Source organism: Arvicanthis niloticus, chromosome 5 (genome assembly GCF_011762505.2).
Source record: "Arvicanthis niloticus isolate mArvNil1 chromosome 5, mArvNil1.pat.X, whole genome shotgun sequence".
Taxonomy (NCBI): Eukaryota; Metazoa; Chordata; class Mammalia; order Rodentia; family Muridae; genus Arvicanthis; species Arvicanthis niloticus.
The window spans coordinates 8,118,026-8,134,657 of NC_047662.1; the positions used below are offsets into that span (position 1 = coordinate 8,118,026).

Sequence of the window (16,632 nt, forward strand, 5' to 3'; positions counted from 1 at the left end):
CATCTCAGTCAGCCAGCTGGTCTCCCCGAACTACTGAGTTTAACTGTCACTCCACCCTTCAACCAACTCCTCAGGTCTCTTTGGTGGGTTCCTAACCCTTGAGAAGCCTTTTTTTTTTTTTTTTTTTTTTTTTTGCCTAGAGGCAGAAAGGCTCACCTCAGTGCTTTGTGCTCCCTCCTCTAGTCAGGTAGGCTCCACACACACATCGCAGTCAGTCCGTTACCCTAAAGCTCCACTTTACTTAATATCCATTTCAACCCAGGACCTCATGAGTTCACACTTCCTTCCATTATGCTGGGCCCAAGGCCACCAATCGATCCTCTTATGTTTAGCAACTAAGGTGGGTGTGGACCTTGCCTCCCCCCCAGACTCAGGGTCCCCTTAGAAAGGACTGGGGTGAACAGGGGAACTGGAGAGTTTGGAGTGTGACTGGAGAGATGGCTTGGAGGTTAGGAGCCCTTGCTTCCTTCCAGAGGAATCATGTTCAGATCCCAGCAGTCATGTCGGGCTCACAACCACCTCTAATTACACACACACACACACACACACACACACACACACACACACACACCCAAGACTGAGACTTAGCAGCAGCAATTAAAAGGGTCAAGGTACCAAGGCAAGCAAGCCCCAGCTCAGGCGGCTATCCCACCTCACCAGCAGGTGGCACCAAACCTCAGACTAAAAGATGAAAGCAGAGCTTGGGGGTGGGGAGAGTGGGGGTGGATCGTAGTGGCTCTGTTAGGACAACAGCAACAAGACTTCTCCTCACGCCCCAGTCAGCCATGGAGTATTCTGGGAAGGAGCTGACATGCCAGAAAGCAAGAGGCCTAAATCTACAGCCTAACACACCCTTCCCACAGCCTCCCTCCCTCCCCCCGCCGCCCCCCAGGATGGCACAGGGAGCCAGCTTGTAGATAAAACCAATCCTGCCCAGGGCCAGGAAGGTCAGTATGAAGCAGTAGCCAAGATTCTTCCTCCCAGTGTGATCTCTCTCTCTCTCTCTCTCTCTCTCTCTCTCTCTCTCTCTCTCTCTCTGTGTGTGTGTGTGTGTGTGTGTGTGTGTGTGCGCGCGCGCGCGCGCGCGCCACCCCACAGCCTTCATCTCTAAGCCCAAGAGAGTGTGTATTCAGATCTGGTGGGGTCACTGCCAAACTGTTCCAGAGACGGTAGGAACAACGCAGCAAGATACAGCCTAACTACTGGGCCAAGAGGGCCAGTTGGGCAGGCACCCCACACTCCCTTACCAAGGCCTGTTACGGATTCTGGGCAGCTTGGATGTCCTCAGGCGCCAGGCTCAGCCAGCCCCTCCTTAGACTCACAATCCTAGCCTTTGTCCGCTGGCCTGCTCAGGCCCAGCTGGCCCCACACCAACCCAGGAGCCCCTGGAAACCCGAGCAGCTGGACTGCCACCAAGTACTTTTCCAGGCCGGGCCAGGGGCCCTGGGGAGACAGAGAGCCATGGGGAGGGGGAGATGTCCATTCATCTGCGCGTCCATTGTTGCCGTCTTTGGACAAATATTTATTGAGTGCCCACTTTGAGGCAGGCACAATGCTAGGTGCGCGGGATCCAGCAGCAGCCCCATACCCCCCTCGGACCGTACATTCTAGAAGCGACTGCCCGTGGAGATGCAAATGGAAGTCATCCCACAGTAAAGCAACAAATCCTTCTCTCCCCTGGGGGTGGGGGTGGGGGGTGAACCAGACTGGATGAAGGGGCGGGAAAGAGGCGTGGATGAGACAGGTGAGGATGCTACCAACTAAATTAAGGCCTTTCTACCCCAGAATTCTGCCCTAGAGGGCGGATGGTGGGGGTGGAGGAGGTCGCTCAGGGTTCCACCCACACGCTACTGTTGGTCACCCGGGCCCCGAACCAGCCCTTCCAGTAGACCGAGTCCTGCCCTCCGTGCTCGAAGCGGACGAAGCGGACGCCTGGCCCGTAGTCTGTGAAGGTGTGGGAGACCTGGAGGTGAAAGGGTATAGCGTCAGGCGTCAGCCTCAGGGGTCTCAGGCTGTCCCTGCCGTCCCACTCGGACGCAGCATCCCGACCTCAGCTCTGACTGTGGGTTGAACTTGTACAGGCTCCACAAGCCGGGGACCGACCACACTCTCAGCGCCCAAGCGCCATGGACGGGGTTTTCACAGGCTCCACCCGGGAGCTCCCCGCCCTGCCCCCTCGGCCCAGCCGGCTCACCTCCATCCAGCTGCCATCCTCTGGTACAGCCACCGGTCCCGTACTGAACTCCGCCAGCACGTCCTCGTGCTCCGACAGCAGCCTCACAATGAGCTCGTACAGGCTGCCCGCATCCGTGCGGCCCGAGTACCTGCAGGGGAGTGCGGGGCACAGGTCTCACCTGCTGAGACCCTCACTCGGCCAGAGATCTCTTCTGCCCGGCCCAGCATCTCTGCCGGGCCAGTGTCCCCCAGTGTCCCCATTTCACAGATAAAGAAGCTACGGCCACAGAGAAGGGGAGACTAGGCCCCCAGAGACAAACTCAAAATGTGCCAGATCCAACCTTGGAACCAAAGCCATCCTAGGGGGTACAGAAATGGATATGTGGTGTGTGTGTGTGTGTGTGTGTGTGTGTGTGTGTGTGTGTGTGTGTGTGTGTCTGTGTGTGTGTGTACATGTAGGAGGTAAGCAAGCCTTATTAGTAGTATTCTTGACTTGCCTTAAGCGCGGGCATGTGCACACCCATTCGCCAACATTTTAAACTCAACACAGGAATAGCTTTCCACCCGGTGCCAATCCTTGCAGGCCCGTGTCCCACGTGACCACAACACTGAATGTGTGGCAAACAGCTAATCCCTCCACCACCACCCTTTCTCCTTCCCCTCCAGTCCCGAACCCTCCCCCCAACAGCTGCTCACCAGTCCTTCACCACGATGGCAGGCTGGGTGGTGTCCAGTAGCTCCTCCCAGTAGCCCTCGGCCGGCAGATCAACGACCTGCGCTTTGCGACACCACCTGGGGGAACAGGCGTCAGGACCCGGTGCCCCCCACCCCCCGCTTTCCCCTCCCTTTCCCCCTTGTCCCTTCTACTTACTCGAAGGAGGAGGCGAAGTACTTCTTAACGCTGTCATCTTGGGTAAATTCCACCCCACTGTCTCCGGGCAGTTCCTCCACCCTCCAGCCGTCGCCACCGTGCTCCACGTCGCTCCAGCCCTCCAAGTCCTCTGTGGGAATACGACAGCCCCACCCTGGTCACACAGCCCCCTTGCTTGAAGCCCTGGCTCTTGCCCTAGTAGTGGGAGGCAGAGTGGACATGGATACTTTCCCAAGGTCTCAATGGGCAGACGAGTGACGGGAATGTAGACGCTTTCAGCCTACCCCAGGCTCAGTGTCCACAGGACCTGTCCCGCCCCAGTTCACTGAGAGTGGATGCCCTGAGAAGAGACTCTCCAGGGAGCAGAGGGATGTTCTGGGCAAGACATTGCACCAAGCGCTTCATCTCATTTAACCTTGAGGCGGGCTGGCACCGAGGGCCGTTTTCTAGAAGGGACAGTGGGCATCCAACTATGTGTCCCTCACCTTCCCCGCACGGGTTCCGCAGCAGGTTGCGCCTCCTCTTGCTCAGAAAGTAGAACTGTTGCCAGTGGTCCCGCTCGTCGTCAGCGCTGCCCTCGGGCACCAGCCCCTCCTGCTGACACTTGAGCAGCCACAGTGGGGCGCTGTCCACCAGCTCCTTCCAGCGCTGGCACACCAGACGGCAGACCTGCACCAGCTCCGTAGCCGGCAGCTCGACCAGCACGCGCAGCAGCAGTGGCTCGGGCAACTCCGCCAGGTACTCCGCGGCCTCCGCCTCTTCCTCCTCCTCCTCCCGGGGCTGCTCCTCCTCCGCACTCGCCTCGGCGCCCGTCTCCTCTGGCTGCTCCTCTGGGCTAGCCTCTTCGGGGTGGCTCACACACTCTGTGAGTAAGGGAAAGCTGTGATTCCCAAACTGTACCCTTCCAAGTCCCACTTTGAGTAAACCACAGCAGGGGGCCAGAGGTTTTTGACCAGGACTTGCTGGCATTCACCCATAAGGCCAGCACTCGTGAAGCAGAGACATGCACATCTCTGTGAGCGTGAGGCCAACACAGGATACTGAGTTCCAGAAAGAGTACTGTGAATCAGTCTCTGTCACACACACACACACACACACACACACACACACATACACACACACACAAGTTCTGCAGCCCTAAAATGTGCACAGGGAGGAAGCCCACCCAAGGGTACAGAGCTCCCCCGGAAGCCAGAAGAATTGCTTCAAGTGCTGTGTCCCCCTGCAGGGCTAGTAGACACTCACAGGGATCTGGGATTACTGATGGCCTTGTACTGATGGGTCAGTTCTCCTAAGCACCCTCTCAGACCTCTGGGTCCCTGGCCTCCTCCGGGAAGCCTTCCTGGAGATGCCTTTAGCATAACCCCTCACGGCTCGAGGTCATACGCATTCAAGGGCCTCCTAGCTCCTGTCCGTGCTCTGGTTGTTTGTTAACAACCTTTGTGTACGATGGACTGACCGCGAGGATGTGGCCCGGGGAACCACCACTTTTGTCCCTGTGTGGAGTGAGGAGCTACTGTGTTTTACCAGCGCTTATCAAGAGCAAGGTACCGCTCTGACTATTGGAATTACTCCCTCATTCCTCAAACCATCTCCTTCAGGCTGCACCCAAGTCCGCTTCATGGAAGGACAGAGAGGTGACAAGGTCCAGGGTCACACAACTTGGAGCCTGGATTTGAACACCTTCAGTCCAACACAGAAGCCAGCTTAACCAGCCACCAAAAGAATTGGTTGAATTGACAGTCTGGTCTTGGTTTTGATGCTGTGGATGGTCAACTGTGGATACGAAGTGATTGGTGTAGGTCCGGCTGGCACTCAAGGAACTCAAGGGTTCTGGGTGAGGAGAATGGGCTACAGATTCAGCTATCCCCAGCCAGCCACTGTTGTATAAGGTGGAGAAGGGAAACAGACAAAGAGAGGTACTAGGTGATTTGGGAAGAGTCTCCTCTCTTTTTCCATCCCTCGCCCTCAGTCTCCTCATCTGTGAAATGGGGCCATCGTTGTGTCAGACCATCAGATTTATGCTGAAATTCATCCCCTTCCCACAGAGGAGCAAGACAATAGGGACAGATACTCTTGCTAAGTCAGTGGGAACTCTTGACCCCATAGTGAGGACTAGGCACCAGGGGAGAAAAAAAAGCACTGTCTCCAGGCTGGGTTCTTGAGGTCAGTCCACTGAATACCCAGGATGGCGTGGGCAGCTGTGTATCTCTTGGATCTCAGCCCGCCTCATCTGGGCCACCAAAGAAGCCTTGAGTAAGCAGACACTGAGTGCCCGGTATCTGTAAAGGAGAGAGGGCCAGTGGGGAGGGGATCCAGACACCCTGGGTAATGGAGGCCACTTCTCTCAGAGTTTCTGAAGACTGGACTGACCCTGAGAAGCCAAGGAAATAAGGGAACAGGCTCTGTGTCAGGGGAGGGACAGGTGGCCTATTCCCTAACCCTCTTCTAAGGTGATACCAAGCAAAAGCTTGCAGGGACCAGTATTGCCGACACCGGCAGCACTGGAGAGCTGAATCAGAATTTCTGCTTTCTTTAGAGCAGTGAGTCCTTCACCAGCCATGGTGAATCGAGAACACACACACACACACACACACAGAGAGAGAGAGAGAGAGAGAGAGAGAGAGAGAGAGAGAGAGAGAGACAGAGATGGATAGAGGGAGAGAGAGACAGACGGATGGAGGGAGAGACAGACAGACAGACAGAGACAGACAGACAGAGAGACAGAGATGGAGGGAGGGAGAGAGAGACAGAGACAGAGAGACAGAGAGAGACAGAGATGGAGGGAGGGAGGGAGAGAGAGAGACCACTTTCCCTGCATTTCTAACGTGTTTTGGTCACGTTGTCATATGTAGGTGTTTACTCCTCCGTTGGCAATGAGGAAACGGTTCCACCCCAGGACAGTAGCAAAGAGAAAGCAAAACAATTCTCCTTCTTGCTTCCAACAGCTCTGGAGGGGTGGGCCCAATGTCCTCACCTGTTCACCATCACCCCAGCCCTGCCCTGGCCCCAGCAGATACCTGATGCTCCCCGGAAAGGTGTACCTCACCCAGTCCTCTCTCCTGGCCCCTGGGTCTGGCATTGAGGTTACCCATATCGGATTACAGCCCCCCCGCCCCCCCTTGAACACAGCTTGCCACTTTGTTGCCGTAGGAAAGTTATCTAGACCTGGGTGCTGACCCCAAGCTGACTCACTCACCTGGATTGGGCCCCGGAGTCCAGGGACTTCCTGGGCCCAGGGAGAAAACGGGAGCCTATTCTGGGGCCCTGTAGATGATGTTGAAGCGGGACACTGTCTGAGAGTGAGGCTTTGGGACTAGGAGTCGGGGGGGGGGAGGGGGGTGGAGGGTCAGGGATGGAGGGAAGCCTGGCCACCTTAGAGTTCATCTGCCCCTCCCCAAAGAGTGAACGCTCGAGTGTGGTTAGTGAGATAGGGGTAAGGGTCATGGCAGGCAGGTCTGCTCCCCAGTCTGACTCAGCAAGGAACCCCCCACAGGCCCAGCAGGGAGCTGGAGGGCAGAAGGGGTGGGGTCTTTGGTGCCAGAAAAAGATGACTGGGCAATCCTTGAGGACCCAGAGCTTCTGCCAAAAGCAGCCTTCCTCACCCCTAGCCTGGTCCCCACGGAACAGCCAGTTACTCCAATACAAGCGGCTCTTCCAGAGAAGGGCGTCCCCCCAGGAAGCTAGGATGGATGCAGGGTGAGGTTTGTAAACCCTAGGACCCCGCGGGGACTCCAGAGGCAGCGCTAGCAAATGGAAGAAGTTCTGGAAGCAAAAGCTTGCGGGAACCCGGATCTCAAACCCCAGGAAGTCTGGAGCCTGAGATGCCAGAGTCCTCCGATGCCAATTTGGAGACCCAGGCGTCCTCCTCCCTCCACATCGCAACACCAGGCAGAAACCTGCTCCCTAGACTGTCTTCAGGGTTTTCCTGGCGCGGAAGTTTGAGCGCCGTCTGCGGCGCTGGTCCGCCCTGTCTCCCGGGTCCGTATCTAGCGGGGGCCAGCAGCGGATACCTGGATCACCATCTCCATCCATCGCTGCGGCGCTGTCGAGAGAGAGAGGAGCCTGAGCGCTGCGGGTGGCGAGTCCTGGAGCTGCCCGCGTCAGCCGGGCCCGCGCCGCCGCGCCTCTTAAAGGCCCCGTGCGCCCCGCCTCTGGCCCGGGCTGAGGCAGGGAGTCCTGCACCCCGCGTAACCCAAGGTACAGCTTCCGGAAGGACCCGGGAACTGGAGAGGAACAGGGACAGCTACAGGATGGGGGGACTCCAAGTGTGCTTGGAGGATGGGTGCAGGAGGATATCTGGGGTCAGACGGCTAGGGAGTAGAGGGTGCGAGCGCCGAGCCCAATGGAATTGGGGGTATCGGAGCCTTCTTGCCCCCCACCCCCCAGGTAATTTTCCTACGCTGTGGTGGGGGCGAGTCCCGGGAGTGAGCGGATGAGGCGGGGCCTGGAGGACTAGTGGTGGGCGGGGTCTTGAGGACCGTGGGCGGGGCCTTATCCTGAGCCAACACTGACTGAAAGCCGCAGTTCCAAGACCCAGCGTTCGTTGTGGGGCAGCCGGACAGAGAGCCGGTGACAGAGAAAACGGGGTGGGGCTGGAGGCGTGGTCTGACAAACAGTAGGCGGGTCGCACCCCGGGCCACCATTGGCCCGGATGGCTCACCCCCAAGAACCAAGGGTATGGCGCAGCGCGACCAAACGTGGGTGACAAGGAGAATGGGGAGGGAGAGGGGCCAGTGTTGTGGGGCGGGGTCTGATGAGAAGTAGGCGGGGCTGTGTCGTGGGTGCTGTTCTCCAACGCGCAACCCCGCTAAGAGCAGGTAACCGCAGGAAGGGAGCAGTGAGCGCCCCAGCAGGAAGACGTTTGGCGAGTAGTAGGCAAGTCTGCATTCCTGGCCACGCAGGCTCGGGCTGTGCAACCCCAAGGCCTAGCAGGATCCCTCGGGGCGGCGGATCCCAGGTGACTGCGGGAGGGGAAGCGCCCAGCGCCGGGACTGAGACGCAGTGGGCAGAGACCTAGCGGGGAGGAGGGGCACGCGCTCTGCGATCCTCAGGGCCTAGCACCTTTAAGACCCAGGCCTCAAGCTTTGCCCCAACTGTACTGTGAGGCTTCGAAGAACTGGGCTATGGATGCCATCGGTGCTCAGAGATCTGAATCTGGTCTTGATCAGGGTAGCCCATTTTAGGGCCACGCATAAATGAAAGACTCGATGGGCCCTGGGCGCGGGTGAGGGAGGGAGTTAGGAAGGCTCTTTTCCAGTCTTACACCTTTCCTCGGGTTCAGGTAAACGGGTCAAATTCTCCGAGATCTTGAGAACGTCACTGAGCCTTTTGTACTCCGTGACCGGTCCTGAGGGCCAGTGATAACCCTCGATCTCCAGCTCTCCCCCTTTCCCCGTGTGGGGGATGGAAGGAAATGAAGAGTGGCAAGCCGGAGTGCTCACAAGGCTTCCCATTGTTACCCTCCTCTTAAAAGACTGCTGGCCTATTGAAAATGGCTGGCTCTATATTCAGTGAGGGCCGGGGCTGCCTCCCCTCCTCTCCTGTTTGTGTGACCTTGGGAAGCTCCCTGGGCCTCCTTAGAGGCTGTTCTTAGGTGCCCGGGTTGGGGGAAACCAGATCTCATTGCTTATTAAGTAACTCCCCAGCCCATGCACCTTGAGCTGCTGGTGACCCTGGAGGAAAGTACCATTCCCCGGCCCTGTTTACCGTGGAAACTGAAGGTCAGAACAGCACAGTGACTCTGGAGAACGTCACTGGCAGTTGGGTCCGGAATCTCTCTATCCCTAGGTGCTGGGATTGTCACTGGCCAGGGAGAAGGCTGGGTGCATAGAACAGCTCTCCAATACCCACAGGAGCAGGCTAGGAGCCGCCACCATGGCTGTAGGCAACATCAACGAGCTGCCCGAGAACATTCTACTGGAACTGTTCACCCACGTCCCGGCCCGCCAGCTGCTGCTGCGCTGCCGACCTGTCTGCAGCCTCTGGAGAGACCTCATTGACCTGGTTACACTCTGGAAGCGCAAATGCCTTCAAGAGGGCTTCATCACCGAGGACTGGGACCAGCCTGTGGCTGACTGGAAGATCTTCTACTTCCTGCGCAGCCTGCAGAGGAATCTCCTTCACAACCCTTGTGCTGAAGGTGGGTGCCTAGGGTATGCCTCCAACAGGACACATGCTCTGTTAGGTGACCACAGTATGTGTCCTAAACACTACAGGCTGTGAGCCCTTTAGCTACATTATAGCCTTTATTCCTCTCAGAACAATTCTTAGATGCAGGTACTACTACTGACACACCCACTTTCCAAATGGGTAGACTGAGGTCACGGTACTGTCTACTATAGATGATTTCTCAGCTGGGTATGAGGGCACACACCTGTAATCCCAGCACTTGGGAAGCAGACACAAGAGGATAGGGAGTTCAAGGCCAGCTGTCAGAGGCCAGTCTGGGCTACTTGACTCTGTCTCAAAGCAAACCAGTTACTTCTCAGTTGGTAATGGCGCTAATACCTGGAATCCCACCACTAGGGAGACTGAGGCAGGAGGATTGTGAGTCTGAGGCTAGCCTCCCCTAAAATCTTTCCTAGGAAAATAAATGAGGCCTCACAGACCCCAGGTTAAACCTACAGACTGTTCCAGAAGGGGCCTTGCCTATGGATGAAGGAGTGATGAAGTCTCCTTTGCCTTCTCGTTCAAGAACAGGTCATCTTCTGGTCATCCGGATTCCCTCCAGCCCAGGCTGTGCTGCAGCCTGAGGTTACACTACAGTATGGGAAGGACCATGCTTTCTGTTACCTGCTCAAACATCAAGAAAAGTGGTGAGGGCATTAGTCCAAGCAGCCCAGAGCCTCCAGCTGCCTGTCTGTGTCCTTTAACCATCCCCCCTCTCCCCAGCCATGCTGTTATACATTGCTGGGCAGACCACATCCCAAACCAAGCCAACAAACTGAGAAGAGTTTTATGGCTTGATTTGCTTTGTTTGGTGAGTGGGATGACGCAGGGTCTCTCTATTATTACAATAAAGGTAGCCCTGGCTGTCCTGGAACTCACCATGTAGACCAAGCTGACCTTGAACTCATAGTGACCCACCTGTCTCTGCCTCCCAAACACTGGCATTAAGGAATGCACCACCATGACCAGCTGAGTTTTAAGTTTTTAAAGGATTATAAAAATAAAAAGAAAAGACTATATGGTAGAGATAGCACGGAGCCCCAAAACCTACGATATCATGGCACTCTGCAGAGTGGCTTTTTTTTTTTTTGGACATTTATTTATGTTAGGTAGTGTGGCGGGGCAGTTGTGCATGCTACTGCACACATGTGGAAGTCAGAGGACAGCTTGTGAGAGTCGGGTTTCTCCTTCTACCGTGTGGGATCCTCAGACACCCCTGATGAGGCATTTGCTGGCCTTGGGTTTTCTTTTGTTTTGAAATAGGGTCTTGCTGTCTTGCCCTGTCTGACCTGGTACTCACTATGTGGCCTAGATTGACCTTGAACTCACAGCAATCCTCCTGCCTCAGCCTGCTGGGATGGCAGGCGTGTGCAACCACAATTTAACCTCTATGCTTGACAGTAGCTGGCAAAGGGACCAAGGTTCAGAGAAGGAAAGTAACATGTCTATAGCCACACAACCCATTACTACTGAAGTTGAATGAGACTCCAATCTGTCTGCCAGAACACTCTCCATTAAGAGAGGGAGTTCGGTCAGCCAGCATTCTCAATGGGAGTCTCTTACCTACACAGGAAGCACCCAGTGTGCTACCTACAACACGCGGGCTGGAGAGCAGCTTGGAGGTCCCAGCTCTGAGCAGGAGGAAGGGGTGCTTGGAGAAGGTGTCCTGAGGGGCCTCCTCCATGGTAGACTCTGCTCTCCCCACAGAGGGATTTGAGTTCTGGAGCCTGGATGTGAACGGAGGGGATGAATGGAAGGTGGAGGGTCTCCCCAGAGACCAGCGGAAGGAGTTCCCCAATGACCAGGTCAAGAAATACTTCGTGACTTCTTATTAGTAAGATCTAGGGCCTTGGGGTGGGGGGAGCCCGCATCTTAACATCAGGGTCCAGTGCTGAACTCCAGCTCCTCCTCCCCCCTCCCCCAGCACCTGCCTCAAGTCCCAGGTGGTGGACCTCAAGGCTGAAGGGTATTGGGAGGAGCTGATGGACACCACCCGGCCGGACATCGAGGTCAAGGACTGGTGAGTGCTGGGGCGAGGGTCTGGGGAGGGGGCCTGCCATCCAGGCGCCCCACCCCTGCCCTGCCCCCCATCTCCCAGGTCTTCATGGGCCCTTCCTTCTGTCTGCAGGTTTGCAGCCAGGCCAGACTGCGGGTCCAAGTACCAGCTGTGCGTCCAGCTCCTGTCATCAGCCCACGCACCACTGGGAACCTTCCAGCCGGACCCGGTGATGATCCAGCAGAAAAGCGATGCCAAGTGGAGGGAGGTACGTGGACAAGGTCCCCACAGGGACCTGTGCTCAACCCAAACTCTGCCCTCCCTCACCTGGGCCTCACTTGCTGTAGTAGAAGAAGAGGAATAAGCTTCCAGCTTAGACATCAGAGGTGGGAGACGGGGGGGGGGGGGGGGGGGGGGGGGGGGGGGGGGGAGGGGAGCCCCAACCACCAGAAAAACTTTCCAAAAAGGATGTCTCCATGGTGGACTGATTGCCCAGAATACACAAAGCCCTGTAGTTCCACCCCCAATACTAAAACGTAAATAAACAATTGGACTTAAAGACAGGCCCTCAGCACTTCACAACACCTTTGCTCTTGCAAAAGGTAGGTTCAAATCCTACCACCCACATGGTGGCTCACAGCCACCTGTCATTCCAGTTCCAAGGGATTCAAATCCCCTCTTCAGTTCTTTGCAGATGCCAGGCACATATATAGCACATATACATATATGCTGGCAAAGCATTCATATATTTAGAATAAAATGAGACCGTGTGTGTGTGTGTGTGTGTGTGTGTGTGTGCAACCAGAAATGCCGGTGTTGGGAAACTGAGGCAGCAATGGGCAAAGGCTAGCCTGGCAACTTAGGGAGACCCTGTCTCGAAATTAGAATCAGTGAAAAAGAGGGGGCTGGAAATAACATTCAGTGGCTGAGTGCCTGCCTAGCATGAACTGGTTCAACTCCAGTATCACAGAGAAATAAAATAAAAACACACAAGGACAGCTGGGTGGTGGTGGCAGTGGCAGAGGTGGTGGTGCACACTTTTAATCCCAACACTGGGGAGACAGAGGCAGGTGGATCTCTGAGTTCAAAGCCAGCCTGGTCTATAGCAAGTTCCAGGTCAAGTGAAACTATACAGAGAAACTCTGTCTCAAAAAACTAGAAAATTAATTAATTGACTGATTAATTAAATTTAATTAAAGTAAGTGGTCAGGGCCACATATGGTGGTTCATGCCTGTAATCCCAACACTTAAGAAGTAAATGCAGGGGGATGGAGAGATGGCTCAGAGGTTAAGAGCACTGACTGCTCTTCCAGAGGTTCTGAGTTCAATTCTCAGATTCCACACAACCACATGGTGGCTCACAACCATCTGTAATGAGATCCAATTCCCCTTCTGGTGTGTCTGAAGACAGCTACAGTGTACTTGTGTACTCATATACGTAAAATAAATAATTCTTGAAGAAGAAGAAGAAGAAGAAGAAGAAGAAGAAGAAGAAGAAGAAGAAGAAGAAGATGATGATGATGATGATGATGATGCAGGAGGATTAGGAGGCCCTCTATAGCAACTTCCAGAACAACATGTACCACCTAAAACCCTGTCTGAGCCTGTCTGAGGGAGGGAGGGAGGGAGGGAGGGCGGGAGGGAGGGAGGGACGGAGGGAGGGAGGGAAGGAGGGAGGGAGGGAGGGAGGGAGAGAGAGAGAGAGAGAGAGAGAGAGAGAGAGAGAGAGAGTTTTCAGCATGTGTGACTGCTACTAAAAACTAGTATCTATCATTTAGACAAAGTGCCCCAAACTTATTTTCATGATTTATTTATTTGTATTTTATGTGTACGGGTGGTTTGCCTGCATGTATGTGGACCACATTCATGCAGTACCCGAGGAGACGAGAAGAAGGCGTCAAATCCCATGAAACTGGAGTTACAGGAGGTTGGGAGTTGCCATGCAGGTGCTGGGAATTGAACCCTGATCCTCTGCAAGAGTAACTAGTGCTCTTAACCACTGAGCCATCAGTCCAGAGCTCCCCTGCTCAACTCAGATTACACTTTACAATGGGAATGTGACCCCACTGGAAGTGTAGGAGAATGTGGACTTAACCAGCATTCTACTTAGAATATTTTTTCTGTTTGTTTGTTTGTTTTTTGAGAGAAGGTTTCTCTGTGTAGCCCTGGCTATCCTGGAACTCAGGTCTGTAGATCAGGCTGGCCTCAATCTCAGAACTCAGAGATCTACTTGCCTCTGCCTCCTGAGTGCTGGGATTAAAGGCGTGTACCACCACCCAGCAGGATTTTTTCTAATGGGTGGTGGGTTTATCAAATCTTCAGTTTAGCTGGAGGTCAGCCTGTGGTGAGTCTGTCTGGGCCTGCCCACCGTCAGTTGAGAAGCAGCTGTGTTATCTGCATCGTGGTCACCCTTGTTGTCTTTCTTCTCTTTATTTATTTGGTGGGGTTAGACTGAGCCTAAGACCTCAGGACACAGGCTAAGCACGTGTTTTACCACTGAGGCCAGATACAAAGCCCGTTGTGGTGACTCACGCCTGCACTACTGAAGAGTCTGGGGCAGGGGCATCACTGTACATTCCAAATCCGTTTGTTTGGTTTTTTTTGGGTGTTGTTGTTGTTGTTTTGTTTGTTTGTTTTGTTTTTCAAGGCAGGGTTTCTCTGTGTAGCCCTGGCTGTCCTGGATCTCATTCTGTAGACCAGGCTGGCCTCAAACTCCAGAAATCTGCCTGCCTCTGCCTCTCAAGTGCTAGAGTACCACCGCTGACAGAACAGTTTGAAGTGTTTTGTTTTGTTTTGTTTTTTGTTTTGTTTTTTCAAGCCAGGGTTTGTAGACCAGGCTGGCCTCGAACTCAGAAATCTGCCTGCCTCTGCCTCCCAAGTGCTGGGATTAAAGGCTTGCGCCACCACTGCCCAGCCAGTTTGAAGTTTTATTGTTGTTTTGAGATGGGGTATCTTTGTGTAGTCCTGGCTGCTGTAGAACTCAGTATATAGACCAGGGTAACCTAGAACTCACAGAGATCCTTCTGCCTCTGCCTCCTGGGTGCTGGAATTAAAGGCGTGTGTCATCACACCTGGCCAGCTTGAGTTTTGTAGTGCATCCCGGGACTATTTAGGCTACAGAGACCTGATGTTAAAAATAAATATGTGGGGCTGGAGAGACAGCTCAGTGGTTAAGAGCACTGATCTCTCTTCCAGAGATCCCGAGTTCAATTCCCAGCAACCACATGGTGGCTCACAACCATCCTTAACGGGTTCCGATGCCCTCTTCTGGTGTGTCTGAAGAAAATGATAGTGTACTCACATACATAAAATAAACCTTAAATAAATAGGCAAATAAATAAAACATTTGGAACAGGCAACTCCAACACCTGGGCCGCCTTCTGGAAGAAATTGGTACTGCACTCACTTGCATAAACACGCAGCTCCAAACTTCCCGTCTGAGGACTAGCCTCTCAGTTCTGCTGCTGCTGTGTTCTGTCTGCAGCTTCAGACAACAAAGTAGCCCTGTTCCAGCAAAACTTTATTAATAGATGTATCAATGAGTCAAGCCCTGATGCAAATAAGTCGTCAGTCAACTGCCCCAGGGTGAGTTGAATCTAAGGCTGAGTAACGTGGCTCTCTTTTAATTTGTTTTTTATTTCTGTTTCGATTTTTCTGATACAGGGTCTCATGTAGCTCAGGCTGGTCCCCAGCTTGCTACATAGTGGAGGTCACTTTGAGCTCATGCTCCTCCTGCCTCTAACCTCCAAGTGCTAATAAGATCACAGGTGTTCACCACCATGCTTGGTTTATGTGGCGCTGAGGATTGAACACAGGGCTGAGTGCACGCTGCTCTACAGGACAAGTACCTTACTGAATTACAGATCTGCTGTTGTCTGTTCAGGGTCCCTCTACCGTAATACATAGCCAGGGATGACCTTGAACTTCTGACCTTCCTGAGTGCTAGAATTAAAGGCGAGCACCACCGTGGTACTGGGGATGAAAGCTGGGGCTTCCAGTGTGCTACAAAAACACTCTTGATGAATCTGCTCCCCCAGCTCTGTTCCACTGTTCTGGCAAAAGATTTATTTTTTATTTTATGTGTATAAGTGTTTTTCCTGTGTGCCTAGAAGGCCAGAAGAGGGCTTCGGCTCTCCTGGAACTGGAGTAACAGATGGTTGTGAGCTGCCATGCAGGTGCTGGGAATAGAACCCTGGTCCTCTACAAGAGCCGTCAATGCTCCTAGACATGGAGTCGTCTCTGCAGTCCCCCTGGCTTTGTTTTTGGAGACAGGTCTTATGTAGTAGACCCTGACTGCTCCCCTCTGTCTGCTCCCACCTCAGGTTTCACACACATTCTCCAACTATCCGCCCGGCGTCCGCTACATCTGGTTTCAGCACGGAGGCGTGGACACTCACTACTGGGCCGGCTGGTACGGCCCGAGAGTCACCAACAGCAGCATTGTCATTGGGCCCCCGCTGCCCTGATGCCTCCTGAGCCCCAATCCTCGGAGCCCTAATTGGTAAAGAGTAGAAAAGGGCCAGGCTTGGGAAGAGGAGGTGGAAGTCAGTCACTCCCAGACCTCACTGCTAGTCTTTGCCCCCAGCTACCTCTGTGTGGACACAAGAGAGAGGTCCCCAGGTTGTATGCTTGCCCAGACCTGTTTCTACCCCTGACCTCTCTCCTCGTTCTCCTTAAGGGCCCTTAGATCGGGGACAGACAACATATCTGACAGGTTTGGGGACTGCCTTTAATGATGCAGATGTCATAAGGCAGACCTGGGATAGAAGGCTCCGCTGGCCAGGTCTTAGCCTGGTTGTCAGCCACTGTATGCTCTCATCTTTGGCCTTCAAGTCAGGCCTGGTACCAGATAGGTAGGATCAGACTGTCCTTGTCATCAGCAAAGCCCCAAAGCCAAGGTGGGTACCAATGAGTGCAGGACTCCCCAGAGGACGCAGGACGAGAGGCAGGATGGACCGAGATTCTGAGAGCTGGGATAGGAAAACAGTAGAAGGACCTGGCCAGGTTCTTTGTGGCTTGGAAATGTCCCAGCCCCATCTGTAGGAGCTTCAGTTGACACACTACCCCCTGACCCCAGCACCACTCGTCCTTCCTGTTACATAGCCAAATAAAATGTTTCTAGCCTCTTTGTGCCCTGTAGCTTTTGGAGGGGAGGGTTGATTCAAGGACAATCCTGCCAGGCCCTAGAGAGGTAGGGGTGTGGCTGTTTTCCATGCTATAAAGAGGGGTTGAACGTTTCAGGAGTGTTTCCGTGGCATCCCCCAGCTCAAGGGGCAGAGCCCTGGAGTGCAACCCAAGGGGCCATGCCAAGCTCCACTGTCTCCTTGCCCAGAACCTTCAGACTTTAGGTTGAGCCCAGTACACAACAGGTGCTCAATACTTGTAAAAGTTAACTATCTCACTCAAAAATAAAACAGAT

The 16,632-nt window shown here is 54.2% G+C and overlaps 2 protein-coding genes across 8 annotated transcripts; one reads left to right on the forward strand and one right to left on the reverse strand.

Annotated features, from left to right (window-relative positions):
- Positions 1-1,498: 1,498 nt before the first annotated feature.
- Fbxo2 (F-box protein 2) lies at positions 1,499-7,556 on the reverse strand. The gene is made up of 7 exons (XM_034502640.2): positions 7,449-7,556; positions 7,060-7,091; positions 3,532-3,909; positions 3,047-3,176; positions 2,872-2,967; positions 2,195-2,324; positions 1,499-1,963 (listed from the first exon to the last, which is right to left on the reverse strand). Exons 2-7 carry the CDS (start codon positions 7,079-7,081, stop codon positions 1,829-1,831), a joined length of 891 nt encoding a protein of 296 aa, XP_034358531.1. The 5' UTR covers positions 7,082-7,091; positions 7,449-7,556; the 3' UTR covers positions 1,499-1,828.
- Positions 7,557-7,563: 7 nt separating this feature from the next.
- Positions 7,564-16,341, forward strand: LOC117708783 (F-box only protein 44). Of its 7 annotated transcripts, none has more exons than XM_034502635.2 (6): positions 7,569-7,724; positions 8,902-9,188; positions 10,925-11,051; positions 11,142-11,237; positions 11,346-11,481; positions 15,536-16,341. In XM_034502635.2, exons 2-6 carry the CDS (start codon positions 8,924-8,926, stop codon positions 15,677-15,679), a joined length of 768 nt encoding a protein of 255 aa, XP_034358526.1. In that variant the 5' UTR covers positions 7,569-7,724; positions 8,902-8,923; the 3' UTR covers positions 15,680-16,341. The 7 variants fall into 7 exon arrangements, with proteins under 7 accessions (XP_034358529.1, XP_034358526.1, XP_034358524.1 ...); XM_034502633.1 differs by having other exon boundaries at positions 7,714-8,006; XM_034502630.2 differs by lacking the exon at positions 7,569-7,724 and adding an exon at positions 7,790-8,006 and having other exon boundaries at positions 8,837-9,188.
- The last annotated feature ends 291 nt before the right edge of the window (positions 16,342-16,632 follow it).